The 27,998-nt window shown below is 57.6% G+C and overlaps 2 protein-coding genes and 1 pseudogene across 3 annotated transcripts in view; 1 reads left to right on the plus strand and 2 right to left on the minus strand.

The window, feature by feature from the left end:
* Nucleotides 1-1,127: 1,127 nt before the first annotated feature.
* GPT (glutamic--pyruvic transaminase) lies at nucleotides 1,128-3,995 on the minus strand. Its single transcript, XM_028093621.2, has 11 exons — nucleotides 3,832-3,995; nucleotides 3,603-3,692; nucleotides 3,421-3,529; nucleotides 3,117-3,250; nucleotides 2,725-2,968; nucleotides 2,482-2,561; nucleotides 2,251-2,387; nucleotides 1,981-2,155; nucleotides 1,740-1,895; nucleotides 1,497-1,609; nucleotides 1,128-1,425 (listed from the first exon to the last, which is right to left on the minus strand). The coding sequence occupies exons 1-11, from the start codon at nucleotides 3,991-3,993 to the stop codon at nucleotides 1,335-1,337; spliced, it is 1,491 nt and encodes a 496-aa protein (XP_027949422.1). The 5' UTR covers nucleotides 3,994-3,995; the 3' UTR covers nucleotides 1,128-1,334.
* A 2,246-nt stretch (nucleotides 3,996-6,241) lies between these two features.
* Nucleotides 6,242-27,998, minus strand: part of PPP1R16A (protein phosphatase 1 regulatory subunit 16A) — a 37,572-nt gene continuing 15,815 nt past the window's right edge. Inside the window, exons 2-11 of one of the 2 annotated variants that reach the window (XM_028093620.2) lie at nucleotides 10,786-11,855; nucleotides 9,427-9,497; nucleotides 9,201-9,346; nucleotides 8,008-8,111; nucleotides 7,818-7,942; nucleotides 7,604-7,729; nucleotides 7,418-7,493; nucleotides 7,213-7,342; nucleotides 6,883-7,048; nucleotides 6,242-6,616 (exon numbers count right to left, since the gene is read on the minus strand). In XM_028093620.2, coding sequence (XP_027949421.1) covers nucleotides 6,242-6,616; nucleotides 6,883-7,048; nucleotides 7,213-7,342; nucleotides 7,418-7,493; nucleotides 7,604-7,729; nucleotides 7,818-7,942; nucleotides 8,008-8,111; nucleotides 9,201-9,346; nucleotides 9,427-9,497; nucleotides 10,786-11,044 — 1,578 coding nt within the window. In that variant the 5' untranslated portion in view covers nucleotides 11,045-11,855. Of the gene's footprint in view, nucleotides 6,620-6,882; nucleotides 7,049-7,212; nucleotides 7,343-7,417; nucleotides 7,494-7,603; nucleotides 7,730-7,817; nucleotides 7,943-8,007; nucleotides 8,112-9,200; nucleotides 9,347-9,426; nucleotides 9,498-10,785; nucleotides 11,856-27,998 lie in introns of both variants that reach the window. The other variant, XM_028093619.2, reaches the window with a different exon arrangement.
* LOC148164587 (large ribosomal subunit protein eL33-like) lies at nucleotides 18,665-23,733 on the plus strand (annotated as a pseudogene).

Genomic DNA, 27,998 nt, shown 5'->3' on the forward strand with positions numbered 1-27,998 from the left:
CAGCTGAATGTGGGGGTCTCATGCAGTCTCTCCTGCTCAGAGCTGCACCCCGCAGGGCTCGCGAGGCCCAGAGGGGGTAGTGAGTATGGCCCATGGTTAAGAACCACCTCCAGAGCGGACAGATCTAGAGCCTTAGTACTGTCTCCAAACCCTTGACCCCCTGAAGCCAACCCAACCCCTAGAGTAACAGCTGGTGAAGCCACCTCGAGTGGGTTTCCTATCACTTCGACAAGTTTCCTCGTCTGTAAAATGGGGGCTACCACCCCTACCGAAGAAGACTGCAGTGACCCACAATCGAGTCTACCTTGCCCACAGTAGGCGCTCATCCCTCTTTCCGTGGCATAGGACATAGGGCTGCACACCCACCCCCCCCAGCCTGGGTCTCCCCAGGGTGCCCCTTCGTCAGCATTTTACATGCTCTTCTCCCTGGCACCTGCCCTCGGGTGCTCCAGCGTTGGGAGGGCCGCCCCTCACTGCCTCCCAGTCCAAGGACTGCGTTTGCACTAGGATGTCACACACTTCAAACCCAATACAAACAAAGCAAGACCTATCTGTCCGTTCTCCGTCCCCACTCTTGGCACAGCTGTTCCTCCAGCAGCCTCGGGCAGCAGCACCGTGCCATCTGCCCATTTAGGAGGGAAACCAAGACTCCCTCTCTGAGTGCTCACTGCGACTCCACTCCCTGCTGCTCACCCACCCAGCCAGCGCCATCTCACAGCTCAGCGTGATCCCTGTGCTACAGGGGAGAGGCCAACGGCACAGGAAGGGGAGCCAGGCCACCTGGCTCTGTGTCTTCCTCAGACTACTTTTTTGGATGTGGCCACCCCTGGGACTCAGCTCCCATGTTTCTTTGTCCAGCTTCATTCCCAACCTAGTGGCTTCCTTCACACCTCTTGCTCTTCCTAATTTTTATGTGACATTTGCCAGTGTCGGCCCCAAGACCAGAGACCACAGTGGAGACCCAGCCCGTGAGAGGTGCTGCATGTGCAGTAAGGTCACTTCCTCTGGGAACCCTCCTTGACCGCTCCTCCTGGAGGCTGACAAATGTCCTGCTGGGCTGGGTCTCCAGGCCTGCACAGAGCCCCAGCTCAGAAAGGAACTCATGAGTGGACAAAGGCAGGGGAGGCTCATACAGGTGTGCACACAGCCGGCTTCCATGTAGTCAGGCTGCTTCACAGCTTTATTAGGGGCCTGCAGAAAGGCAGGGGCCCAGCCCCACAGGCAGCAGGAACAAGTCCAGAGGGCTCCAGAGACCCCAGGGCCCTGGCCATGGTAAGTCCAGGGTTGGACGTGCCGGCCCACCCTGGCCCGGAAGAGGGAGGGGAGGGGGCGCCTCAGGAGTACTCTCGGGTGAACTTGGCGTGGAACTGGCTCAGCTTCTCCAGCAGAGGCCGCAGCTTCTCCATGGGGGGCAGAATGGTCATCCTAAAACGGGGAGGGAGGTAAGCAAAGGTGTTGGGGGCTGCCAGGCTAAACCATGCGGGGCTGGGCCTCACCGAAAGTGGTAGGTGCCTTCCCTCTGACCGAAGCCACTCCCAGGCACCACGCAGATGCCGGTCTCCTCCAGAAGGCGCATGCAGAAGAACATGTCAGGAGCCAAGCCCAGCTCCTGGGGGCGGAAGGACCGGGCCGGGCAGTCAGCACTGGGTGCCCAGACTTGGCGCCCGTGCCCACCCCCCGCCCCACCCTCGGGCCTCGCTCGCCTGCCCTCACACCAGTCGCCAGTCGGCCCGACCTACCTGAGCGCGCTGCACGGCGCGCGGGGGCAGGTGCACGCGAGGGAAGGAGTACATGGCGCCCTGCACCGGGTTGCAGCAAATGCCGGGAGCCTCGTTGAAAACCTGCTCCGTGAGCTTCGCCTTCGCCGCCAGCTCGGCCAGCACCACCTGCCTCTCCTGTGGCCGCGGAGGTAGGCTGATCAGACCTGGCGGCCCACGTCGCATGATCGAACCTCCGCCCCTCCCTGCCCCGCCCGCTCACCGCCTGGAACTGCGCGAAGGAGGGGTCGGAGGGCGCCGGTGGGCTGACCACCATGCTGAGCAGGACCTGGCCCGGCACAGGCGGGCACAGCCGCACACTCATCAGTTTCTGCATCTGTTGTTGTACGGCGGGGTCCATGTTCACCACCTCCACGTAGCCACCGCGGAACCCGCACCTGCCGGACAGGGAAGGCAGGTGTCAAGGCAGGGCGAGGGGGAGCCAAGCCAGGGGTGGAGTCCGCAAGACCCCGCCCGCTCAGCCCGCACGCACTCGCCCATGTAGCCCTTGGATACGGAGTGGAAGGAGGCGAGCTCCTGCTGCGTCACGTAAGGCGGCCCCATCTCCGCGAGCACCTTCTTGAACGAGTGGAACTGAGAGCCCTCCGCATACACGTTGTCCTGGTACACCTGGATGGACGGACAGGCGTCACGGGGGGAGGGGGGCGGGGGGCTGCCACTGGTGCCCTCCAACCCCAAGCCCCAGGCGAGCCTCTGCCAGCACCTCATCAGCCATCAGGAAGAGGCGCTCCTCGAAGGCAAAGCGAATCACGGCCTCGATGCACTCGCGGGCTTGCACCTGCCCTGGAGCGCGGAGGATGCAGCATTTCCAGGGTCAGACTCTTGGGCTCTGCGCTCTGCCCCCGAGAGGCAGCACGAGGAGGGGAGGCGGGGGGGGGGGGGGGGGGAGGGGGAGAGGGGGTTGGGGGGGGGAGAAGCGGCAAGGCTGGGGGGATGGGTGGCGCACCAGTGGGGTTGCCAGGGTTGATAATGCAGAGTGCGCGTGGGCAGCAATAACCACGCGCCTGGCACAGGGCACGCCGCAGCTCAGCCACGTCGAGTGCCCAAGCCCGCTCCTCATCCAAGTAGTAGTCCACCTGCACAGCGTTGAGCTCGGCCAGCGCCGCTGAGTACAGCGGGTACTGAGGGATGGGGATGAGCACACCTGTGCGGGTGGGGCCCTCTCCGGCCACCAGCAACTTCAGCACTGTCTGTAGGGATGGGGAGGCAAGGTTGGTGGGGCCCACAGGGATTGCACCTGTTCCGCGCCCCACCGGGAACCACAGTGCCGGGAGAAGCAAGGTCCGCCCAGCCGCACGAAAAGAGCCCCGGTGTCCTCCTGCCCCGGCCCTGGCTTACCACGATGGCGTCGCTGGCCCCAGTGGACAGGTAGATGTTGTTGGGGTCTGAGGGAATGCCTCCGTCGCGCCGCTCGATGTACCGAGCTACATCCTCCCGGATCAGCTGGATGCCGGAGCTGACGCTGTAGGCCCCTGGGCCAGGGGGTGAGGCAGGTCGGGGAGGAGAAGAGGACCCAGAGGTTCCTCAGCAATCCTCCCGAGTACCTCCGCCCCCTTCCAGCAGCCGAGTCCACCCCTTCCACGCGAGGGCCTCCTGCCTGCTCCTCTCTGGGGCTTTGGCCGGTCTGGGCACTGGCACTTACCCAGGCTGTGCCCCCCACACGCCTGCAAGATGCGCTCAGCCTTTCTCTTGGCATCCTCTGGGAAGTCGGGGCTGTTCAGGAGGTCAGGGTGGACGCAAAGAGCCAGGACCTGGGAGCACCGGACACTGAGCCAGAGCACATGGGCTGACTGGGGAGGAGCACAGAGCCATGCTGAGCCTCACCTGACGCAGGAAGGTGATGGGCTTCTGCCCCATGGCCTGTGCGTCCCCGATGTTGGCGCGGATGACCTCAGTGAAGGGCTTCTTTACCCCCTGGGAGGGAGGGGGCACAGGCAGTGAGAACAGGCCATCTATCACTCCGGCAGGTCCTTGTCCTGTGTGACTGTGGGAATGGGTCTGACTCAGCTGTCCAGGTGCAGCCGGAGGGCAGTGGCGGGGCCCAGGGCCATACCTGGCGCAGTTCCTGCTCCAGCTCCAGGGCACGCAGCACAATGGGACCACGTACTGCGTACTCCACCCTCCGAACACACGGGTTCATGGTGTCCAGCGTCAGCACCTTCTCCTTCAGCCCGGTCATTGCAACCTGGCTGTGGTCACCTGCCCTCAAGGCCATGACCCTACTCAGACCAGGCGGGAAGGTCAGGACACGGCAGGATTCAGAAGTGGGGATAAGGGAAGCTGGGTCTAGACTCAGTTGGCCGGGGCTGGGAAGAGGGAGCCTGGGTAGAGGGGCTCAAGGTAAAGGGCACCCTCTTCACTGCAGCCTGCTGGCCCCACTGAAAGGGACAGAAAAGGCTGAAGAAGAAGTCGGGGCCGCTGGGCCCCGCCCCACCGATCTGGGCACAGTTCTGCCCCAGGGAGCCACAGGGAGTGCATGAGGAGGCAGGCGGGGCTTGGGGCAAGGCCCAGGGCCCGCCCAGTGTCCCCATGACCGGGGAGCAGGAGACCTGCATGGGGGGTAGGGACAGACAGAAGGTTCAAGAAGCTCTGAGGGCCTGGGCCTGGGGGAGGGGAGGTACGCTGCATGCCCGGAGGGGTTGGCAAAGCTGGGCAGAGCTAAACCCCCAGGGGAAATGGAGCTGGGGCCCCTGGAGATTTACCCCAGCAGGGCTCTGCCAAGGCCTAGCCCTCTCAGGCCCCCCATCTTTGCTTGGGCCAGCAGGCCTGTCTCCCAGGTAACTGAGTCAGGCCTCTATAGAATTCTGGCGTTACTGGGGGAGGGGAGCGAAAGCTCAGATGCGGGGTTCCATCTGGCCAGCCCCTCCTGGGCTGGCAACCATGGCCCACAGGCTGCAGGAGCCCTGCGGTTGGACCTTGGCCCCAGACCAGCAATTGGTGGAGGCCGGAGTCTCTGGGTTGGGATGTGGTGTGACAGGGTAGGGCGGCTCTGGGCCCTCGGACACCTTGGCTGCTCTGGGCTGCCGTTGTGCCCTTTCACCGTGCGCCAGCCTGGAGCTGCCCTTGGGGCCACACCACAGGCAGGGTGACCTAAGCTCCCCTCCCGTTGCTCCTGATTGGCAGAGATAGTGGGAAGGGAGCTGTGATAGGCCCTCGGAGCCCCACCTCCCCAGGCCCCTAAGGGAGCTGATAGGCCATGCCCAGGGGTGGCTACCCCAGCTGCTGACATCTGAGTCTGAGCGGAAGGTCAAGGAGCCAGCCCTCAGAGAGGCTGTGGGCAGCTGGTCAGGCCTGAGGGTGGCCTATGCCACGCCCAGGCCAGAGCACGAGTTTATATGGTCCCAGCCCCAGGCAGAGCCAGCCCCCTCCCAGCCCTGGCAGCAAGGCCCAAGTGTGTTAGCAGGTGGACCTTGGCAACTGCACTGCCCCACACGCTAAATTTAACCTGCAGCCCCTCCCCTGGCCCTCCCCAGCCCTGCTGAGAACACCCCTCCAGCCAATGATGCTCAGGAAAGGCTGGGCCCTGCAGACACGGGGCCGACTGCGTCAGTGCCCACCAGGCAGGGGAGGTGACCAGCACCGGTGCCACGCAGAGCTGCCCACCATGGGCAAATGAGCTAGCGGTGCCCTCAGCCCTTCCACTCGAGGCCCCTAAGGGGCCCCTGTCACCCTGACACATTGTGCCCAGCCGGCTCAGAATCTGGGCGGCCAACCGCTGGCCCCCTTTGCCAGCCCAGTTGGAGGCTGGCAGCCAGGCCCCAGAACCAGGGCTACATGCCAGGAACAGGGGACTCATCCCCCAGGGAGGTTCCTGACTCCAGCCTTGTACGGATTCTACCCTCTGCGGCTCAAGAGTCTTGTGGAAAGCCCCCTCCCCTTCCAAGCCAGGATCCCTGCCCCTCTGGCATGGATACCCCCAGCCCTGACCCCCAAGGAATGTCCTTCCAGAGCTCCCGGCTCCTCCCAGGAAAGGAAAGAGTTACAGAGGAGCCTCCAGGAGGCTGGGAAGGCAGGGAAGCAGGCTGCAGCACAGGCCAGGCTTCTTGCCCAGCGGCAGGGGGCCTCACTCCCACGCAGGGCCAGGCAGCCACAAGCAAGCACCTACAGGCCCCCGAACAGGGACAGGCACATCCAGAAGCAGCAACACAACAGCTTCCCCACTCTCAGGACAGTGGCCCTGCTGACACACACAACAAGGCAGGTGGCAGAACAGCCCTTTATCAAGAGTCATACGATGAAACCAGGTCTCTGCAGCCAGGTAACCCCCAGGAGGGCCTCCGCCAGAGGTTCATCCCTGAGCAAGGAAGCTGGCACCCTCGGATGGGGGGAACGGGGGAGGCCCTGCACGGGCTATCCCCCAGCAGCAGCACCAGGGCACACACCGGGGTCTCCAGAGCAGGGACCCCGTGGCAGCCTGCAGTGGGGCCTGACAACAGGACTCTGTGACTCTGGGTGCCAGCCCCTCACATGAGCAGGCAGCAGGGCCTCTTCTCCATGGGGGCCTCCTCTGAGGGTGCTGTGAGCTTCAGTAGGGGCGGATCTCCACCAGCCCCGGAGCTGCACTCTGGCTGGGGGTTCTCGGCGTCCGCAGGCAAGCCAGGCTCAGGGGCCTCAGGTCCTTCAGGCAGGGGACGCTGCAGCTTAGCAGCAGCTCGTTGGCGTTTCAGCTCCGCCAGCGTGTGGTGGGCCTTGGCCCGGACCAGGGCATCGGGGGTGCTGCTCTCCAGGGGGCTCAGCTGGTAGGAGACGCTCCGGTCCAGCCGCTTGGAGTACAGGTGCCGCCCTGGGGTGCCTCCAACTAGGCCATTGTGCGGCCTGGCCAACTCGGGGTCGTCCTCCTGCTGGGGAAGCATGGGCCTCAGAGGCCTTCAGGAAGGCCTTCTCTGGCCTCCCTTGGCCGCCGTGGGCCCCAGGCTGCGTGGGAGTCAGGGGGCAGAAATGAGCGTGCTGCACTGGGCCCAGGGTCCCAGGGTCCCACGGACTCCTAGGGTGGCTGTGGTGGGAGCAATGAGGCACCGAGGTCAGGCCACACACCTGCACCACACACAGAGGGTAGCGCCCAGGCCCACAGCCACCATGCTGCAGGTGGACGGCGGGGCCTCACCTCGTTGGGCGTGGGTCGCAGCTCCGCGTCCGTCCGGCCATCCTCGTCCTCCTCGGGCGGCTCTGGGCTAGTGGGCGGTGGCTGCTGCCACACAATGGCCTCCTGGGCATGCTCCCTGCGGTACAGGCTGGTGCGCTGGGTCAGGCTCACCCTCCTCACCACCTTCCTGCAGGAGGGCACGGTGCGGGTGGGGGAAGGGGGCCACTCGCCCTGCGGACTCTGCAGCCACGTCAGCAGGGGAAAGGGCTGGGCAGAGTCGGGGGAGGTGGGGGTGTGGGCGGGCTGCCTGCCGGCCAGGGCGAAACACTGGGGTCAACCACAGGCGCTTACCCCCGACTGCCCGCGCTCGAGGTGCGGCGGCGCAGCAGAGAGCGCCGGCGGCCCTGGGCGCGCAGGAGCGCGTCATGCTTGTGCTTCAGCTCCAGCAACTTGGTCCGCACCTCTTCGTCCCCGCACACGTCTAGGAGAAGTGGGCGGAGGGTCACCGGTGCGCTCTCACTCACCCTCTACACTAGCAGAGGCGGCCCCAGCTCACCGAGAGGCGTCTCGTCCATCAGAGACTTCCCATTCAGGTCGGCCCCGTGTGCCACGAGCAGCTCCACCAGATGCACCTGAGGGCCAGCGAGCCCGGGCTGCTGAAGGGCCTGGAGCCAGGAGCCAGGACAGCCCCCGCCCCCGCCCCCGCCCCCCGCCGGGCCAGCTGCCCCCACCCCACACTCACCTGGCCCCAGTAGGCTGCGGCGTGCAGCGGCTCCCAGCCGTCCTGGTCCTTGGCGCTCAGGCTGGCCCGGTGCTCCAGCAGCAGGGCAGCTGCCTCGCCAAACCCATTGGCAGCTGCGATGTGTAGCTACAGGCAAAGTGCTCAGCCCTGAGTCCCTGCCGTGCCCCTCCAGCAGCAACCTCCCCACCTGCACCTCCCACGGCCCCATCCTCACCAGCGTGGCCCCGTGGTCCTGGGGGACATCGATGTCGGCTCCCGCCTGCAGCAGGCTGCGGATGTCGTCCAGCATGCACAGCTCCGGCAACGCCCGGGCCCCCTCAATGCGGTCCTGGGTGACGCCTGAAGGGCAGCAAGCTCAGCTGGTGCCCCAGGCGCCCCGCGTGGGCGAGTGGGGTCCCACTCACCGCTGCTGGCCATGGCTGTCTCCAGGCAGTCCAGCGTCTGCTCATCCTCACAGAGGTCATAAGGCATGTTTCCATCAGTGTTGACGGCCAGGAGGTCGGCACCACTGCAAGAAGAATGGACAGGGGCTTTGGCCACAGAGCCTTTCTCCCCCATGAAGGCCTCTAGTCTACCCTCTGCGGAGGCCCTCAGCCTGGGGCTGCTCTCCAGGACAGTGTGGGTCAAAGATGGAGGAGGCCCAGGCCCCTGATGCCCCTCAGCTCTGGATCGTGCCCTCAAACCAGTTAGGCCACCCCCCAGTCTCCACCCGTGTCTGAGCTCCAGGTCCCACACCCATGTGCCCCTGTCAACCCACACAGTGGGCCCACCAGCCAGGAGGGGGTGCCAGGACTCTAGGAGCCTCAGGGAGCAAAAAGTAGAGGAGAGCCTAGATGCCAGGAGAAAGCTGCAGGGAACAAGGCTCAAGCAGAGGCACAGCCAGGGGGAGGACAGGGAGCTGCAGGGGAGCGCAGAACACAAAGGTGGGTGCCCACTCTTCGGCATGTGTGTGTGAAGGGAAGAGACTGCCAACCACCCACACACCATCAGCACCTAGACCACGCCAAGGAGAGCCTGCGCCCCTGACCATCTGTTCTGCGGTGGGGGTCAGAGTTGAGGGGCCGTGGCAGTGGGGGAAATCCTGGACCCTGGTAAAGCCAACCACCCCTCCCATTCACCAAGAAGCCCTACCCTGCTCCACCCTCCTTGTCAAAGGCCCCATCCATGTCCAGGAGCCCCCTCCATCTTTGCCAGTGCTGCCTTCATCACTCTGTCCAGAAGGGCATGTCTCTGTCAGACCCCAGGAAGACCAGAGCTAGAGGCCAAGGCCCACCCTCGAGGAGTTCCCAAACTCTTAAGGGGGCTTGGCAGGAGGATGCGCCCAGGAGAACCACCACACTTCCCCGAGTACATGCTTGTTCCCTTGTGTCTGCAGCCTCTGCCCAGGCCCTGATCTCCATGCCAGGGTGAAGTCAGGGTAAGCAAAGGTGAGTGGAAACAAATGAAGCAAGGGCCAAGCATGCTTCCTGCAGAGGAGACACCTGGGCTGTGTCTCAGGATGAACTCCTGTCCGCAAGGAAGGTCCTGCCTCTCCTGGCCCAACTGCAGCCCCTCCCTGATACAGACGCCCACTCCGGCCACACCGACGGGGCCCTACCGGGCAATGAGCAGCTCCACCAGGTGCAGGTGGCCACAGGTGGCCGCAGCATGCAGGGGTGTCCAGCTCTCACTGTCGCGGGCATTGACCTTGGCCCCAGCCTCTAGGAGCTGCTGCACCATCTCCCGGAAGTCATCAATGCAGCTCTACAAGCCACAGAGCCTGAGTGCCAGAGCCCAGGCCGGCGCCCCTCCTCTCCCACCCCCTCCCCGCCGGCACGGCTGACCTGGTGCAGGGCCGTCAGGCCATCCTCATTGGCCAGGTTGGGGCTGACCCCACTCTCAAGGAGCTGGCGGACTGTGAGAAGGGGGAGGAGGGAGTGTGGTTAAGAGCGCAGAGAAAGGTCCGGCCACAGGCCAACACTATTCTAGTCGGGGTGCAGGGCACCTGAGGGTACCTGGGCTGACCGCCGTACTGCAGCTGGGAGCAGGGAATGTTGAGGAGAACAGAGGTGCAGGGGCCAGAGGGACCCCCGAGCCCAGGCTGAGGGCTCAAGAGCCGGGGCACTGGGTCTCTGTCTGCCCCAAGTGCGCGTGCACGGCATGCTCCTGCCTCCAGCACCAAGCGGGACCCACCCCCGGAATCCCTACACTCCAAGCCTCAGGCTCCTGAGGACAGTCCCTGGCGGGGGTTCTGGCACCCTCCCCCAACAAGCACCCTCCCTGGGTCCCATGCTCCCCCAAGCCTCTTCCACCAGCAGAGCTCTTGAACCCTACACATGCCCCAGCCCAGAGCAGGCCCACAGTGGGGCCCAAGGCGTGCAGGCCTGTCGCCCCAGGGTCTCCCCTCAGCAGAGCTAGTCCCTGTCCTCTGTTCAGCGGGGGCCCAGGCTGTCGCCAAGGTCACCGCGGACCTCCTGGACGGCCTGGCCCTCTGACTGTGCCCCACAGGCAACAGGAGGACTCACCCTCCTTCCTAGAGCCATGGCCTGCGGCAGGCCCACCACGCCCTCCTCTACTTTCCCTGCCCTGAGGCACTGCCCGCCCCTCCTCGCCCTCTGCACCCCAGCCTCTGCCCTGGAGGAAGGCGGGAAGAGCCCTCCAGAGCCTCTCCGGGAGAGGGAGGGGCTGTGAGCACACAGGGCGGCCGGGGAGCAATGAGGAGCCTGCCAAAAGCTCAGGCCTGTCACCTAGCCAGGAAGGTCCCGATGGAGAGAAAGACAGGCCCTGAGGCAGGTGTCGAGGGGGCCGGCCTGTGGGGGACGCCTGCCCCCGTGCTCCAACCTGCTGAGGTGGGGCGTTACCGCCCTCCTTTACAGAGGTGGAGCCTGAGGACCCAAGCAGGTGGCGGCCAGGACTCTCCTGATCATCGCCCAGCACCCTGGCAAGAGGCGGCGAAGACTATGGGCCACTCGCAGCCCACCTGAGCGAAGCTCTGGGCGCTTGCCCAGGCTCCTGTGGGCTTGCCTGATGCCCCTGCTCAACCCCCCGTCAGCCTCACCCCTGCAGCAGCACCCTGTGTGTGCCACGCCATCACGGGCTAGCCTCAGGTGGCCTACCACTCGAGAGCATGCCACTGAGGCCGCCAGGCCAGCCCCTGGGTCTCCACAGGACGGCACTGTGCCCTGGGGCTCAGCCACGCTCACCTTCTTCCAGGTCATTTCGGGCAGCAGCCTCTAGAAGGGTGACACTGGGAGGGAAAAGGACCCGCTTCTGTGGCCTGCCACGGGCTGCCTCCTTCCACAGCTGCTCCCGGTGGCCCTGCTTGCCCTGGGCCTCCTTCTCAGCCTGGGCCCACATCTTCACCTGCTGGGCACGCCGCTTCTGCGCGTGCTTCAGCCGCTCCTGCGTACTCATCCTGCCCACCATGGGCATCTCTGCCAGCAGATCCAGGTGCTCGGCCATGGCGGGGGCTACCTGCCGGGGGGGCGGCTCGGGGCACCAGACCAGGGAGCACAGGGGCCAGACTGGGCCTCAGGAGTGGGACAGCAGGCTGGACCAGCACCCGTGGGGGCATCCCCTCCCTAAGGCTTGGCGGTGCCCTCTGCCCTAGGCAAGGCTGGGTCACAAGGCCCCACGCCACGACCAGGCCCAGGCAGTCCTGAGGGACACGGGCCCCAGGCAAAAAGGGCAGTGTGGGAGGGTGCCCACAGCCTGCCTCTCAAGAGCCCTGACACCTCGGCTGCTCAGCAGACAGGAGCTCACCTCCCTCTTGGGGTCAGGGTGCACAGCCTGTGGGAAGCAGCCCAGGACCTGGCCAGCCTCAGTCCAGGGTCTGAAGCTAATTACCCAGATAACAACGTTGCCGTGTCCAGGCACTTCAGTGAGGGCGAAGGGAGGGCAAGGCAATGGGCAGAGGCCCCTGGGAGCCCGTGGGAGTTCTAGAAGCCCCCTCCCCTTCCAGACCTCAGGATCCTGGGTGGGGTCTGGGAGCAGCCATGGCCTGGCCTTTCCTCCCCTCTCTCATCAGTCTTCCAGGGTCAGTGCATCAATGCTAACAGGGAGGTGTGGCCAGAGGGCGGGCCCCCAGCCACAGAGACGCCAGGGCAGGGTGTGCCCTCAGAGTCCTGCGGTCTCAGCCCCCAGTGCCCAGCAGTGAGACTGTCTAAGCAGCCAGGGTGCCAAGGGCACGGCAGGCCTGGCTGCTGTGTCTCCAGAGGGCCTCCTTCTGAAGAGCAGTTGATCAGGCTGCAGACAGCAGGTGGCTCCCACTAGCCTGTGGAGGAGGAATAGGAAGCTTGTCAAGGCCAGCTCCAGGCGGGGCAGGCCATCAGGTGAGATGGGTGGGCCCACCCCGGACGAGGCCCATCCCCAGCCCACAGTCAGCTGGACAACATTCCTGGCAGGGGCGCTTGCCCCGCCCCCACTCTGGCTCACACACTCAGGGTTCCCAGAAAGGGCAGCGTGGCTCAGAGCAGGGAGCAAGGAGGGCTGCACGGGCAGCAGGCTGCGGGCCTTCCCCATGAGGCTGCCTCTCCAGGGCCCAGGTGCTGGCCTCTGGGAGCTGTTTTCTGCAAGCTTCTCAAGGCCCTGGTCCTCCACAGCATCGCTGACCTGCCTGCCCCCAGGTTGCACTGCACAAGGTCACCTTCTCCTTGGGCTCTCCCGGAATTGCCCGGAGGGCTGTGCAGGCTACAGACTACAAACGCAGGGCATGGCAGAGCCCCACCCACTCTGCAAGACTCTCCTTCCCTCCTAGCCACTCACAGCACCCTCCCCTCAAGGTCCCCTCCACCCCCAGGGAGCAGGCAACCCCACACACAAGGTGTGACCTTCACCTCTCCGGGCCTTGCAGGAAAGCTGACCTGAACAACTCACCCCAAGGGACCATAAGCAAGGAGCAAGGCACTCAGTCTCCAGCCGTGGCAAGGGGCGGGGGCCCCTAGGCCGAGGCTCCCCGGCAGGGCGGGCTCACCGGGTCATTGGGGTGTTTCACGTCTTAAAGACGGGCGCCAGTACCAAAGCCACCACCTGACTGTGTTAAGTTCAGCCAGATTTAGAAGGTGTCATCCACCACATCACTTTATAGATTAAAAGAGGTTCTGATGCCCATGTCCTCCAGAAAACAACCAAAAAGAGCAAGCAGCTCTACGTGCCTTTTGGTTTACTCATTTTGAAGGCCATCCATGAAAATTCATCACGAAGCAGGATCTGGAGAGCCTCAGCATCCCCTCCCCCAACCCAGCCACAATGGGAAGAACCCTGGCCAGCGCACACTGGAGACTCTGGTCTCCTGGTTCGGGCTGTGGCAGCTTACTCGGGCCCTCGGCCCCTGACTCTAGTGGGCCCACCCTCCTAAAGCCCTGGGTCTGCTTTGGGCCCCTTTAGCAGTGCTCCTTGCTGGAAGATGCCTAAGGGCAGTCTCCCTGTAACTTTGGGCAGGTCCTCGGGCTGCTGATGACCTTCTCTGAGCCCAAGGTGACCCTGAGGTAACCCTGGCAGTGCCAGGGAAACACCACAGTGGACGCCCGATCCCAGGACAGTCTCCATCAAGGGGTGGCCCCTCCAGGCTCAGCCCTAAGCCTTCTGGGCACCGGGCCCTTGGACCCCAACTGACACCCTTCCCCAGGCCTCACTCAGCGGCCTCCTCCCAGCCACAGTCCAGGAAAAGCCCACCAGAAGTGAAAGACTCGACCCTCCACTGAGCCACCAAGGCCAAGATGGCATAGTGGGGTCCCACGGAATGGCCAGCGCACCACACCCAGGCCACAAGGGGGCGGGGGGGCTGGAAAGCAGGGCCTCTCCCACCTTGTTCACAAATCCTCCCCCCAGGTCTGGCTGGAATGTCAAACAGAAAATCGGGGCGATTTTTTCCATGTCTCAGCTCCAAGCCCATGTAAGCTGCCCAAGAGTCCGGGACTGAGGTGGGAGGAGCCTCCTGGAAGGACAGTGCCCACAGCCCTGGGCCATCCCCAAAGGCTGTGCTGAGAGTGCTGCCGGGGCCCCTGGCTTCTGGGACGGGAGGCCCAGTCCCCAGACCCCAGCCCAGCGGGAACGGATCCGTGCTCCTGCGACGCCCAATGTCACAGCCACGCAGCAGGTCTCTGTCATTATCCCCATTTGCTACACAGGGAATCTGAGGCCATGCCTACATCCAAAGTCCCCCGTTAACCACTCCACCACATCACCCCTCATGCCCACCCCAGTATCCCGTGTGAGGATTAGCAGTGGTGTCACGAGAACCCGGAGCCTGGGAGGGGCGGTGTCACTTTACTCACGCACAGCCTTGTTCAGAGAGAAGAGGAGATTGAGGATGGAGCCTGGGACAGCCCAGGCTGCATCAGGCCCAAGCAGGCCCACCCCCCGCCTTCCCTCTGGTTCTGGGGGCTTCCCACCCCCCAGAATGTGAAGCTGTGCTTGGCTTTTTGGAGTAGGCGCCTATAACTTGCAATCAAAAGAGTTGGTTTTATTTGCGGCATTATCTACAACAGCAAAAAATGAGAAAATCTCTAGACACCCCTCACTCTGGGAAAGTACATATTGTCATTCTACAGAGTAACAAGGTCAGGTCATCTGAATGCTGTGGGTGAGGCGCTGTGACCCCTCCCCGGAAACCTGATGCAGAGCTGACACTGCCCAGGTTAGGGCGGGCGTCCCAGATACATAGATTGGTCCATCAGTGCAAACAGAGGGTGATGCAGGACTCACACACAGCAAGGGCCCCCGGAGCCCGGCCCCCATTCCAGGGCTGACCCCTAGCACCTACCCATGTGCTCACCCTCCCCCACTCTAGACTGGCTCGCCTTGGAAGACTCCCATCCCACCAGTGACCCAGACCCCCGCGGGCACACGTGCCTCACGGAAGCTTCCCGAGCAGCAGAGGTGGGGCGCTGGACACCAGACATAAGGGCACTGTGTCCTGGCCGGTCTCTTCCACTAGAGGACAAGTCTGTTAAGGGCACAGTCCCTGTCCTAACCACGTGCCAGCCCCTGCAAGAGGAGCCTTTGGTCAGTGTTTGTAAAGGGCTGAGGGGACCAGGCCTGGCACAGCTCGGTGCAGCTACGAGTGGACAAGCTCAGGCCCGAGGTGCCCCATGGCCTGCACCATCCAGTCGGGGAAGGAGCAGATGCCCAGAGACCCTAAGACGTGACAGCGCCAGGCTGTGAAGAGGCAGCCCCGCCCACCACAGGGGACAGCCAGCACTTGACTGGCGAGCCTGCTCTGGTCACTCAAGAAGCTCTCCACCCTCCCAGCTCCCTTGCTTTACTCGGCTCTGCACTGGGGGCAGGGACTGAGGACAGGCCCTACCGTCCGCTGAGGAGCAGGATGTGCATCATTGAGCGAGGTCGGGCCCAGCGCCCGTGAGGAGAAGGAAGGAGGCATGGGAGCTGCAAGCCCACAGCCGGGCCTCCCGGGGCATGCTCTGAGAGCAGCAGGTGCGGACCTGCGGGTACTGCCATGGGCACCCCCACACGGGCGCATCGACGGAGCACAGAGCGGCCGGCCATCCCCCTAGGCACACTCACCAGCAATCCCCCAGGGCCAGCCCCTGCGCCAACAGTAAACACTGTGAATGACCTTTCTGTCTGTCACAGGACCTAACTAAGACCCTGGGGGGTTTATGAAGAGCTTCCTGTGCCCCATCATGGAATGGTCGCTAAGAAATAGTGTTTTTCCAGGGGCACCTGGGAGGCTCAGTTGGTTGTATCTGACTCTTGATTTCAGCTCGAATCATGATCTCGGGGCTGTGGGATTGAGCCCCACGTCAGGCTCCGCGCTCAGTGCAGAGTCGGCTTGGGATTCCCCCTCTCCCTCCGCCCCTCCTCTCACTCACAGATTCGATCTCTTTCTCAGATAAATAAATCTTGGTTTGTTTTTTTTTTAAGATGTTATTTATTTATTTGAAGGGTGCCTGGGTGGCTCAGTCATTGGGCATCTGCCTTCGGCTCGGGTCATGGTCCCAGGGTCCTGGGATCGAGCCCCGCATCGGGCTCCCTGCTCCGCGGGAAGCCTGCTTCTCCCTCTCCCACTCCCCCTGCTTGTGTTCCTGCTCTCGTGCTGTCTCTCTCTGTCAAATAAATAAATAAAATCTTAAAAAAAAAAAGATCACATACACAATTCCACTTATATGAAACATTCACAATAGGTGTCCACAGAGACAGAGAACGGACTGGCAGCTTCCAAGGGTCGAGGGAAGGGGGTAGGTGGTGACTGCTTGATGGAAACAGGGCTCCCTTTAGGGTGATGCAAATGTTTTGTAACTTGATAGAGATAGTGGCTACATAACACTGTGAATGTACCAAATGCCACTAAGAGGTATACTTTAATGTAGTTAATTTTATGTGAATTTCACCTCAATAAAAAAGTTACAAGGTTTGTGAGGAAGCAGGAACACATGACCCATATCCAGGAAACAAATCAGTTGATAGAACTATACCCATAACTGACAAAGATGATGGATTTGGCAATGACTTTAAGAAACAGCTGTTATGGGCGCCTGGGTGGCTCAGTTGGTTAAGCGACTGCCTTCGGCTCAGGTCACGATCCTGGAGTCCCAGGATCGAGTCCCGCATCGGGCTCCCTGCTCAGCGGGGAGTCTGCTTCTCCCTCTGACCTTCTTCCCTCTCATGCTCTCTCTCTACCATTCTCTCTCTCTCAATAAATAAATAAAAAAAAAATCTTTAAAAAAAAGAAACAGCTGTTATAAGTATGCGCATGGCTTTAAAGAAAAACACGAATATGACAAGTTATAAAAAAAAATAACCCAGTGGTATTTCTAGAGCTGAAAAATAAATTATCTGAAGTTAAAACTCTTTGGATGGACTTAACATCAGAAGAGATGTCAGTGAACTTGAAAATACAGCAATAGGACTATCCAAATTGAAACAGGGAAAAAAATTAAATTAAAGAACCTATGAGACAGTATCAACAAAAGAGTGATACAGGAAGTATATTTGAGAGAGTAATGGCTGAAATTTTTGCAAATTTGAAGGAAAGGTAATACACTCACAAATCCAGGGGTTTAAATGAAACCTAAGTAGGAAAAACACAAAGGAGGTCAGAATGAGCACATAATAACTAAACTGCTGAAAAAGTGATAAAAAATATTACAATTATCCAAAAAAACCTTACAAACAGAGGAACAAAAATAACTATAACCACAAAATTCTTGTCAGAAAACAATTTCAAGCCAGAGGACAAAGCAAGGACATCATTAATGTGCTAAAAACAAAAACAAAAATATACAAATCAAAACAAAAACACTGCCAATCTAGAGTTATATACTCAGAGAAAATATCCTTCCAAAAACACAATACCTTTTCAGACAAACAAAAGCTGAGAGTACGTAACACCTATAGACCTGAACTACAAAAAATATATTTTTTAAAGATTTTACTTACTTGTCAGAGAGAGAGAGAGAGAGAGAATGGCAGAGGCAGAGGGAGAAGCAGGCCCCCCACTGAGCAGGGAGCCTGATGCGGGACTCGATCCCAGGACCCTGGGACCATGACCCGAGCCGAAGGCAGACGCTTAACCGACTGAGCCATCCAGGTATCTCTGAACCACAAAAATATTAATGAAAGTTTACTTGGATGAAGAAAAATGATTCTGGATGAAAATCTGGGTTGACATAAAAAAAAAAAAAGAATCCTGGAAATGGGATATGGTGGCTGAATATAAAACACATTTTTCTCATCTGGTAAATTTCACTGATAGTTGACTGCCCTAGCTAGACCTGGTATCTCAATGACATGATCAAAAGTCTATCTCAGATCTAATCACAACCATAATGAGAGACCACCTCATGCCCATTTAGGAAGGCAAGAAAACTCCAAAAACAAACAAACAAACAAAAAACCAAACTAAACCAAACCAACAAACAAAAACAGGAAAAGAAAAAGTGTTGGTGAGGATGTGGAAAAACTGGAACCCTGGGACCCTTTTGGTGGGATTGTAAAATGGTATAGCCAATATGGAAAACAGTATGGTAGTTCCTAAAAAAATATTAGAATCACCATGTGATTCAGCAATCTCACTTCTTGGTATATATCAAAAAAGAATTGAAAGCAGGATCTCAAAGAGATATTCACAATAACCAAGAGGTAGAGATAACCCAAACGTCCACTGGTGGGTGGATGGATAAACAAAATGTGGTACGTACAATGGAATATTATTCATCCTCAAAAAGGAAGGAAATCTTGTTACATGCTACAACATGGATGAACACGAACAGTATGCTGAGTGGAATAAACCAATCACGAAAAGACACATACTGTGTGCTTCTTGTATGGATATCTAAAAAAGTCAAATTCATAGAAACGGAAAGTAGAATAGTGATTAACAGGGGCTGTGGGGAAGGGAGAGCGGGGAGCTACTGTTTCATGTGTATCAAGTTTCAGATTACAAGACAAAAGAGATCAGGAGATCAGTGAATATGTGACTATACTTAACAACGTAAATACAGGGGCGCCTGGGGGGCTCCGTCGTTGGGCGCCTGCCTTCCGCTCAGGTCATGGTCCCAGGGTCCTGGGATCGAGCCCCCCATCGGGCTCCCTGCTCCGCGGGGAGCCTGCTTCTCCCTCTCCCGCTCCCCCTGCTTGTGTTCCCTCTCTCGCTGTGTCTCTCTCTGTTAAATAAATAAATAAAATCTTTTTAAAAAAAAAGATTTTATTTATTTATTTGCGAGAGAGACAGAGCATGAGCAGGGGTGAGGAGCAGAGGGAGAAACAGACTCCTCGCTGAGCAGGGAGCCCGACACGGGGCTTAGTCCCAGGACCCCAGGATCATGACCTGAGCTGAAGGCAGATGCTTCACCGACTGAGCCACCCAGGCATCCCAATAAATAAATCTTAAAAAAAAAAAAAAAAAAGAAATGCTGTTCAGTGAAGAAAAAAGATATAAAGTCTGTTTATGGTATGCTACCTTTTGTGTAAAGAAGGAATAAAATAAGAACATACATTTTTATGTACCTAAGAAACACAAGAAAGACACACAAAAAGACCAGAAGTGGTCACGGTGGGGTTCAGAGAGGCAGACGGATGGGGAATGCACACTTTGGGTCACTTCTGTTGGACTCTGGAGCCATGCAAGGTAACCCTCTTCTAGGTACCTGTAAGCGCTCTCTGTTCTGGGAGAACAGGTGTGAGCACTCCTGTTGGCTATCAGGTCCGACCCGGGAAGGACAGCACTAGGCACAGTCACGGCTCCGGGAGCATCTTCTGTCCCCAGCTGAGGGGCCGGACTCTGCCCACAGGCTGTGGGAGCCACAGAAGCTTTCAGACAAATGACTGATGTGATCAGATGGGGGGTGAGGGCAACCTCACAGAAGGGGCAGGGGGACCCCCACGCCGACCCAGGAGGGAGTGGGTAGGAGAAGACAAGAGTAACTGGACGAGGAGCGACAGGTTGTCTGACGCAGGGAAAGGGCGAGTGAGCGGCAGGCAGACGAAGGAGGGCCCTTGGAAGTGGGTCTGAGCAGTGCTCAGGGCAAACTGGTGCCAGGAAGCCCAGGACAGAGCATCCGGGGGTGAGGGGCCCACAGAGATGCATGTGGGAGGGCCAGGGTGGCCACTGCAGGGGGCACAGAGGGGCCACACAGGGCCACCGGGGAGCACCGCTTCAATGTGCGGCTACGGACGGCAGGGAGGCACCCGGAAAACAAAAAACAGGGCAGAACCTGCCTCCCCCTCCCCCCAAAGTCAACTCCAGGGGCCCCGGGGGGCTCCGTCGCTGAAGCGTCCGACTCTTGATTTCAGCTCAGGTCATGACCTAGGGTTGTGGATCGAGCTCTGTGCTTGGCGTGGAGTCGGCTGGAGATTCTCTCCCTCACCCTCGGCTCCCCCACCAAAATAAATAAGATCTTAAAAAAAAAAAATTCCACTCCAGACTCATCAGAGACACAGCCATAAGGAAGAATAAAGCCGCAGGGGTATCAGGAAGAAGGGAAAAATATCTGTGCGATCCCAGCACAGGGGAAAGCCTTTCTAAACGTGACACAAAATCCAGAAACGAAAAGTAAAACTGATAAATCCAGTTGCACCAGATCTTCAAAATGTCTGCACTGAGGGGCAAAACAAATCAAAACAAAGCCTACAAAACCAGGAAACAGATGGTCAACTGGGCAAAACATGTACAATAAACATGACAAAGTGGTCCTGAGGTCAATCATGATGGGGCCATGCAGCAGCTCACGGGACAAAGGACACAGATCCCATTGAAAACATCCAGTTAGATACTCAAGGCCCTAATAATTAGCAGGACATGAGCCTGGACGGCACATGTGGCTGGACCAGAGAGGCCCAGGGTGCCAGCCTCGAGGATGCACCTGGGACATCCAGGGAAATGGAAAAGGCCTTGGACCAAGTACAGTGTCAAGACACTGCCTCGCAGGTGTACCTCCCACTGCACAGGTGATCCTTCTCAAAGAACGAGCCTTCGTGTGTGTGTGTGTGTGTGTGTGTGTGTGTGTGTGTGTGTGTGTGTGTGTGTGTGTGTGTGTGTGTTTAAGATTTTATTGTATTTATTTATTTGACAGAGAGAACACAGCGAGAGAGGGAACACAAGCAGGGGGAGTGGCAGAGGGAGAAGCAGGCTTTCCCTGGAGCAGGGAGCCCGATGCGGGGCTCGATCCCAGGACCCTGGGACCACGACCTGAGCCGAAGGCAGATGCCCAATGACTGAGCCGCCCAGGCGCCCCCTTCCTGTGTTTTTAAAAGAGAAGGATACAGAGACCACTGCGAGCTCAGCAGAGGTCCCCCCATGGAGAATTGGCAAGGACACGGCGGGGGCCCCACCTCCTGAGAACTTGGCTGAGCTAGGAGAGAAGGAAGAGACAGGCTTGATCAGAGAAGCAGCATCGAGGGGGCTTCTGACCCTGCTCTCGATTCCCCAATTCTGAAACCACCTCAGCCCCCTAGCCTGGAAGGGGGTACCCACCTGCCCCGTTCCTCACTGTGGCCTGCAGCCCCTTCCCCACTCCTCTCTGCAGCTGTCCCAGCTGATACCAGCCATCGGCTGTGCCCACCACCACCACCAGCCCTTGCTGTGGGCATTGCCCCATCGCTGCGCCAGGTCTGAACTCCTGGTGGTCTCGATTTCCTGGGACCACCCTTCAACTCCCTGCTCCTCAGTCTTGACCTCTTCTTCCTGCCAATGACCTCATCCTCTGCCCCAGTTATGCCCTTGACCCTGTCACCATCTGTAACTGTCCCCCTCCACCCCCACTCTGGCATTTCCTCAACACCCCATGCTCGACCATCACCTCCCCCCCAGCTCGGTCCTGCAGATGCTGACCCCAGCACTCCAGAGCCCCCACGCTGTCATGTCCTCACCTTCAGCTTCAAGCTGTGCTCTCCACTGCTCCTCTACTGTGCACAGGTGGGAACCCCAGCCTGTCCAGCACGACTGCCCAACTCTGAATGAACCAGCAGAGCCACGGACTCAAGACCACACCTCAGACAAGTGCGGGGCCCACTCTGTAGAGGCCGCTTTTAGGCAGCCAACTTGAGCCATGGAAACCTGGAGAAGGCAGAGGGCCTACAGTCACCCCCAGCCCCCTGGCTGAAGACAAACAGGCCGATCAGGTGACCCACCTCAAAATAGCTATAAGCCCTAGCTGCCCAATGGGCCACTTACATCCAGACACAGGTACCAAAAAAGGAAAATTCCCTACATTCCCACACCTCCTCACTTTCCCCCTTTAACTGCAGCCCTGCATGCCCGCCTCCTGGCAGACAGTCTCTCCCTCCCTGCCCCTCGTGCTGTCCTGCCCACCCACTGCTCCCTTGCGGTGTATTCAATAAACTCTCCTTTGTTCTGCCTCACCCACGGGGCCGGCCTCCACCCGACTGGGTCGCCGCACACTTGGTGGCCCCCATCCAATCAGGATACCCCACACACTCAATGGCACTAATTCTCTGAGAAATCTTACAGCTTCCTTTGCCTCTTCTCCCTCATTTTCATGCTCAGCTGCTGACATGTTTCATAAGAAGACAGAAGCCATCAGACAAGGGTATCCACCTACTCGAACAATCCATCTGCCACTGCTCCCCACCTCCCCCACAATGCTTCATCCACTGCAAGGACCCGGACCCACGTCCCCAGGACCCCTCCAGAACCCCTGTCTCCCAGCATCAGCTCTCTCCTGCCTCTGGGTACTTCCCATCAGCACAGTGATTATCCCAACCTAATTTGAAAAACAACAAACGGTACTGGATGAGACAAGGAGGTTTTTGCTATCACTACTTCTATTCATATTTGTACTAAGGTTCTAGCCAATGCAACTGGGCAAGAAAAAGAAATAAGTGGAATAAGGAAGGGTACAAAAAATTCATTATTTGCAAATGACATTGTGTATGATAAAAACCTGAACAATCCTATAGAAAAACTATTAGGGTTAATTAAAACAGAGCAATATTGGCAGATACAGGGTCAACATAAAAAATAATTGTACTTACAAATACTAGCAACAACGAGACAATGAAACATTACCATGCTGTTTATAGAAATACAATAGTATCCAAAACCATTAATGTCTAGTTATAAGTCTAACAAAAGAGGCACAAGACCTATACACAGAAAACCACAAAACCTTTTTTAAAAGCACGAGGGAAGACCTGGCGAATAACAGGGTCCACCATGCTCATGGGCCACAAGCCTCAGAACTGGCAGAATGTCATTTTCCCCCAGCCATCGAAGGTCCAATGCAATCCCAACCAAAACACAGTAGCTGTATTTGAAACTCACAAAACTTATTCTCCATTTTACGAGAAATGCAAAAGGCCAAGAACAGTCAGGACAATCCTAAAAAAGAACAAATCTGAAGTACTCACACTCTTCCATAACAAAACTTAATATAAAGGTTGGTAAGTAAGACTCTGAGGTACTGGCTTAGGGGTAAACAGATCATGGAACAGAAGAGAGTCCAGAAACAAATCCACTAAGTGTAGACACTCAATTTATGACAGCGCAGAGCAGCAGAAAAAGAACCTTTCCAACAATGGAGCTGGGTCAACTGGACAGCCACAGGTAAAAAAAACTCATCTTAATCGCTACTCCAGGTGCACTGTGCATCTCAATGGTAAAGGCGAAGCCATACAGCTTCTACAGACTGGACACCAAAAGCACAGTCCCTAAATGACAACTTGAACCACACCACAATTAAGAACTTTTGCTCCACGAAAACCATGTGAAGAGGGTGAAAAGCCAAGCTATTGACTGGAGAGCATGTCTGCAAATCACAGACCAAAGGACTTCTCTCTGGCTCACATAAAGGACTCAAAACTCAGCAGTAAAAACCAAACAATCCAATTAGAAAATGGGCAAAAGGTGTGAACAGACATTTCACTGAAGAGGATACAAAGATGGCAAAGAAAGCCCATGGAAAGATCTTCAGCAGCATTAGCCATGAGGAAAACGAAGATGAAAACCACGCGAGGTGTCCCTGCATACCCATCAGAATGCCAAGGGTCTCCCACATTGCTGGTGGTCACATAAGATGGTGCAGCCACTCTGGAAAACAGACCAGCAGTTTCTTAAAAACACTAAGCATGTGCTCACCATATGACCCAACAGCCGTACTCTCAGGCATTCGTCCCACATAAATGGACATTCAGGTTCACACAAAAACCTGGACATGAACTTCACAGCAGATTTATTCATAACAGCCCCAAACTGGAAACATCCCAGGCCTTCAATGGGCAAAAGTTTAACCAAACTCTGGCCCACCCACATCATGGCACACGCCTCAGCAACCAAAAGGGTCCGACTCTGGCTTTTCCCGCCATCTTGGAGTGTGCGGAGGCCTGCTGGGAACAGGACTTCCCATAACGCCAAAGAACGCCCGGAAGGCTGTGGTCCAAGGCCATTTTTGCTGGCTATAAGCGGGGTCTCTGGAACCAGAGGGAGCACACAGCGCTTCTTAAAATCGAAGGTGTTTATGCTCAAGATGAAACGGAATTCTATCTAGGCAAGAGATGTGCTTATGTGTACAAAGCAAAGAACAACACAGTGACTCCTGGGGGCAAACCAAACAAAACCACAGGATTCGGGAAAAGTAACTCGTGCTCATGGAAACAGTGGCATGGTTCATGCCAAATTCCGAAGCAACCTTCCTGCTAAAGCCACTGGCCACAGAATCCGTGTGATGCTGTAGCCCTCAAGGATTTAAATTTAATGAAAAGTAAATAAAGGTGTAGAACTGTTCTCTTGTTAAAAAAAAAAAAGGGTCCGACTCTGGATGCACACAGCCTGCGTGGATCTCAAGGGCACTGGGCTCCTCCCTAACAGTCACACCCTGCATGATTCCATTTATAAAAAATGCTTGGGGCGCCTGGGCGGCTCAGTCGTTAAGCATCTGCCTTAGGCTCAGGTCGTGATCCCGGGGTCCTGGGATCGAGCCCCGCGTTGGGCTCCCTGCTCAGCAGGAAGCCTGCTTCTCCCTCTCCCACTCCCCCTGCTTGTGTTCCTTCTCTCACTGCCTCTCTCTGTCAAATAAATAAATAAAACCTTAAATAAAATAAATAAATAAATAAAAATAAAAAATCCTTGATATGGTAAGATCTTAGGGTGGGGGTGGAGGAAGACCGTGGCCATGGCCACTCAGGGCAGCACAGGGTCCTGGCCATGGAGCTGTTCTGCACTTGACTCTGGTGGTCACACAAATCTGTACAGTTAACAAGACTGCCCAGAAGTACATGCACACGTTTGTGCGCACACAGAGATGCATGTAACACTGGTAAATCTGAAAAGGTCAGTGGAGTGTGTGAACGTCAGTGTCCTAGATGCCTTCAGGGGACTGCGTGGGGGGGGGGGCATGTGTGCCAGGGGTCTGTCTCTCTGAACTACTTCTCACAACTGTATGTAAATCTACAGTGATCTCAAAAGAAAATGTAAAAGTAAAGGGAACGAAGAAAGAAGGCCTGGAGTAGGAAATGGCATTGGCGACACATGGTTAGCACTACTAAAAAGCAAAAGGAACCCTTCTACCAAATAGGGAAATGGGCCAAGACCTTCCACTAGCACCTCACCTCAGCCACACAAGGTGCCTCCGGCCATCAGTCAGTCCCTCCCCCCAGAGCGGAGACCAACAATGGGGAAGGCACAGAGGAACGGTGATTGTCCTGGACCACCAACAGAGTGTCCATGGTACACACGTCCTCCACTGCAGGCACTGCCCCAATGGAAACGTGCTCCAGGGGCACGGCTAGATAGGACATTCCCAGGACAGTTGACCAACTGGGACCCAGGCTGTGAGCTCAAGTGCCGTATCAACGTCCAGCTCCCTGCACCTTCAGGAAATGCATGCTCAAGGATTACGGGCACGAATGGCTTCCCAAGCACCTGGCCTCATCGGCAGCAGGGAACCACCAGGATCATTCCAGCAGCAGAATGGGAAGGATCGGCTGTCACATAACTCTCACTTGGCACAGCATCAGAATGCACTTTCAGAGACCAGCCCTACGAGGCTGGAGAGATTATTACTCTTGCTTACGGCCCAGGGTGGCAGGATTCTTGAGAGAGGAGCCATACCCACACTGTTCTACAGCTGGCTAAACATGCTCACCTGTCATTCTAGGCTCACAAGTATCTCAAAGCCAACACAGGAATGGAGTTAATGGGCTCCTACCCCAAATGGGTCCTTCCTCCATGCCCTAATCTCTCAGAGTGGCATATGCCTGTCCCTCGGTCCTTCTGCCAGCCTCCCACCACCGGGTCTCAAGGACACATCACGGGCAGCCCCCTGGTGGACCTGACTCCAATCCTGCACTCTGCAGTCTCCTATGGTCCCTGTGACTCCCCTGGGTCCAGCCTCCACCACCCAGACTCCACACTCTCGGGAGAACACCCAGGAAGTGAGTGCCTACTCTGGGAACACCCTTAGAACTGGCCACCCAGTACCACGGTTCAATGACCTTGACACCACAATTGTCACCAAGGCAGACCTCAGCTCCGGAAGGCCTACATCTCCTGCTCACTCCAGGTTTGATTCATTTCTTCCACAAGCAGCGGTTACCACTCCTGCTCCTCCAGGGCTGGCACTCAAGGGAAGGGTGGTGAATGATTGACGCACCTATAAGGTGCCATCTCACGGGCAGGAAGGAGCATCCAGTCCAAGTGAAGGGTCAGTGTAAAGACCCGGAAGGAAGACACCTCGAGAGTCTGAGAACCAGGAAGCAGGCAGCAGCAGCATGGCCAGGCCCTGATTCCCACTCAGTCTGCACCTCCCACCAGCTGTTCTGCGTCCAGCTGGGGCTCCAGCCTGTCTGCGTCCTGTAGCCCCAGGGGACTGAAAATGCACACGGGGTCCTGACAGCCCTATGGAAGGCCAGAGCTTCTCACGCAGCCTACGGACGTCCTGGGCCCGGGGCCTGCACGGGTTTCCACCCGAGCAGTTAGCAGCCCTGTTCATCCCCCACCCAGGACACCATCCCAGCACCGTCCAGCCACGCTGGATCTCCTGTCAGTCCTGCGAGCCTTGTGCCGAGGATGGACAGGCTTCCTCACATTTCCCCCAGTATGTTGGGGTCCTCTTTGAGAACTCTTTTTTACTGTGAAGTGTGATACAAATACAGAAAGTGCGTAAAGCACATGTAAACTGGACACACGAGACCATGTGAGCACCACCTGTCAGGACAATGAGCGGGCACCGGAGCCTTCCCCTCACCCCTCAGTTTTCGTCAGGTTTTCTACCTATGCGCCCATGCATGCCTTCCGACCATGGGAGTGTGGGATGCGTCCACTCTGAGTGTGTGGCTCCAAGTCACTCTGCTGCCATCCGGTTGCCCAGCTGCCCAGCACCATTGGTTCAACAGCTGCTTCTCCCCACGGTTCTGCAGCGCCACCCTGGTCATAAAGTTCCCACATGGCTGAACCTGTTCTAGATTCTTGACTCTGTTCCACTGGCCCATGTGCTGACCCCTGAGCCTGTAGGAGAGCTCATCCTGCCTGCGGCTCTATGATCGGTCTCCTCTTGAGCTCCCCAGCCCGCTGCCAAGGACCAACTCGCCCGGCCTCAACTTCCTCTCAGACCCTCGCAGGAGGCCTGCGTCCTTTCTCAGGGACCTTGGTGCTCCTCAGACTCCCCTACCATAGAGCCGTAGAGCCAGATGAAACTGAAGCTATCATGGTTTCTGTCCTACAACAATGAAATTTCATTTGGCTCAGTTACAACTGCCGGGTGACAAGCCCGTGAGGGGATCTGTGAGGCCGTGGCGGCCAGACTAGGCACTACCCATGTGTGGACCACACGAGGCAGGGGCCACAGCGAGCTTTGGCAGCAGTGCCTGTGAGGGGCCGGAATCTGGGAAGGCCTCTCCCCAAACATCGGGAGGCTCCCCAAAACTTGGGAGGCCTCGCTCCCCCATTTTCTTTCCCTTTGCCATCCAAAATAAAGCTAATAAACTTAACAGCAAGGTGTCAGGGGCCTAGCCAACCTCATGAAAGAAGTCTGGCTGGAGGCACCTCCGTTTGAAAAGAGGTTCGCTGAGCAAAGAGAAATCTCTCCTGGCTAGGAGAGATTACGGACAGAGGGTTTCCTGAGGGCCCTGGTCACCTGGAGGCCAGCACAGCCTCCAGTCCCTTGGCGGCCACACTGTCCCATTTAGTCTCAGCCTAATCACTGCAGTGGGCCAGGACCCCATCGTGTAGATTTGGAAATTAAGGTCCGTCAGGTACAAAATGGTCAAAATCACAAAGTTGTAACCCTGGGTCTGCTCTGACTCAGAACGCGTGCCCCAACAATGACCCTTGGGCAGGGAACAGTGGTGAGGGAAGCTGGAGGGGGGGTTGTAGACAAGACCCATGGGCCAAACAGCCTTAGAACAAGAGATGTGCCAGGTGTAGATGACCAACTGAGCACACACACCCCACCGGCCTAGTGGGAGGGCCAACAGAGAGGAAGGGAATTCATGTCAGTACACAGATTCCTGAAGCTGGAGGGAAGAAAGAGGGGAGCCACTGCACAGAGAGGACAGCAAAGGGGAGGTGTCCAGGGGATGGCGGAGGTCAGGACACTCGAGACGTGATAAAGGGGACTGGTAACACATAAGCCAGCAGCATCCCCATGGACCTAAAGCCAGCCAAGAACACCATTCCTCCAGGGGTGCAGGAGACGGAACGGGACACACAGATGAGAAAGCATAATTCGTGCATCCCACCCGGCTGTGCAGACAGACAGACTGACTGATGTCATTTCCAACTTCTGCAACACAGAATTAGGAACTACGGTACAGGACAGAATATAACTTCATCAACCCGGCAGTGTAAAGTGACGGCGTATGGGAAAAACATCCTGACGACCTCAGGATCTATGCACAAATGAACTGAAAACAGGAACTCACATATCTACGCGCCAATGTTCAACATGATTCACAGCAGCTAGAAAGCAGAAACTCAAATGTCCACCAGCAAATGAAAAGA

Source organism: Eumetopias jubatus, unplaced genomic scaffold (assembly GCF_037043125.1).
Source record: "Eumetopias jubatus isolate StellerSeaLion01/CBP00866 unplaced genomic scaffold, mEumJub1_p1.0 scaffold_4, whole genome shotgun sequence".
Taxonomy (NCBI): Eukaryota; Metazoa; Chordata; class Mammalia; order Carnivora; family Otariidae; genus Eumetopias; species Eumetopias jubatus.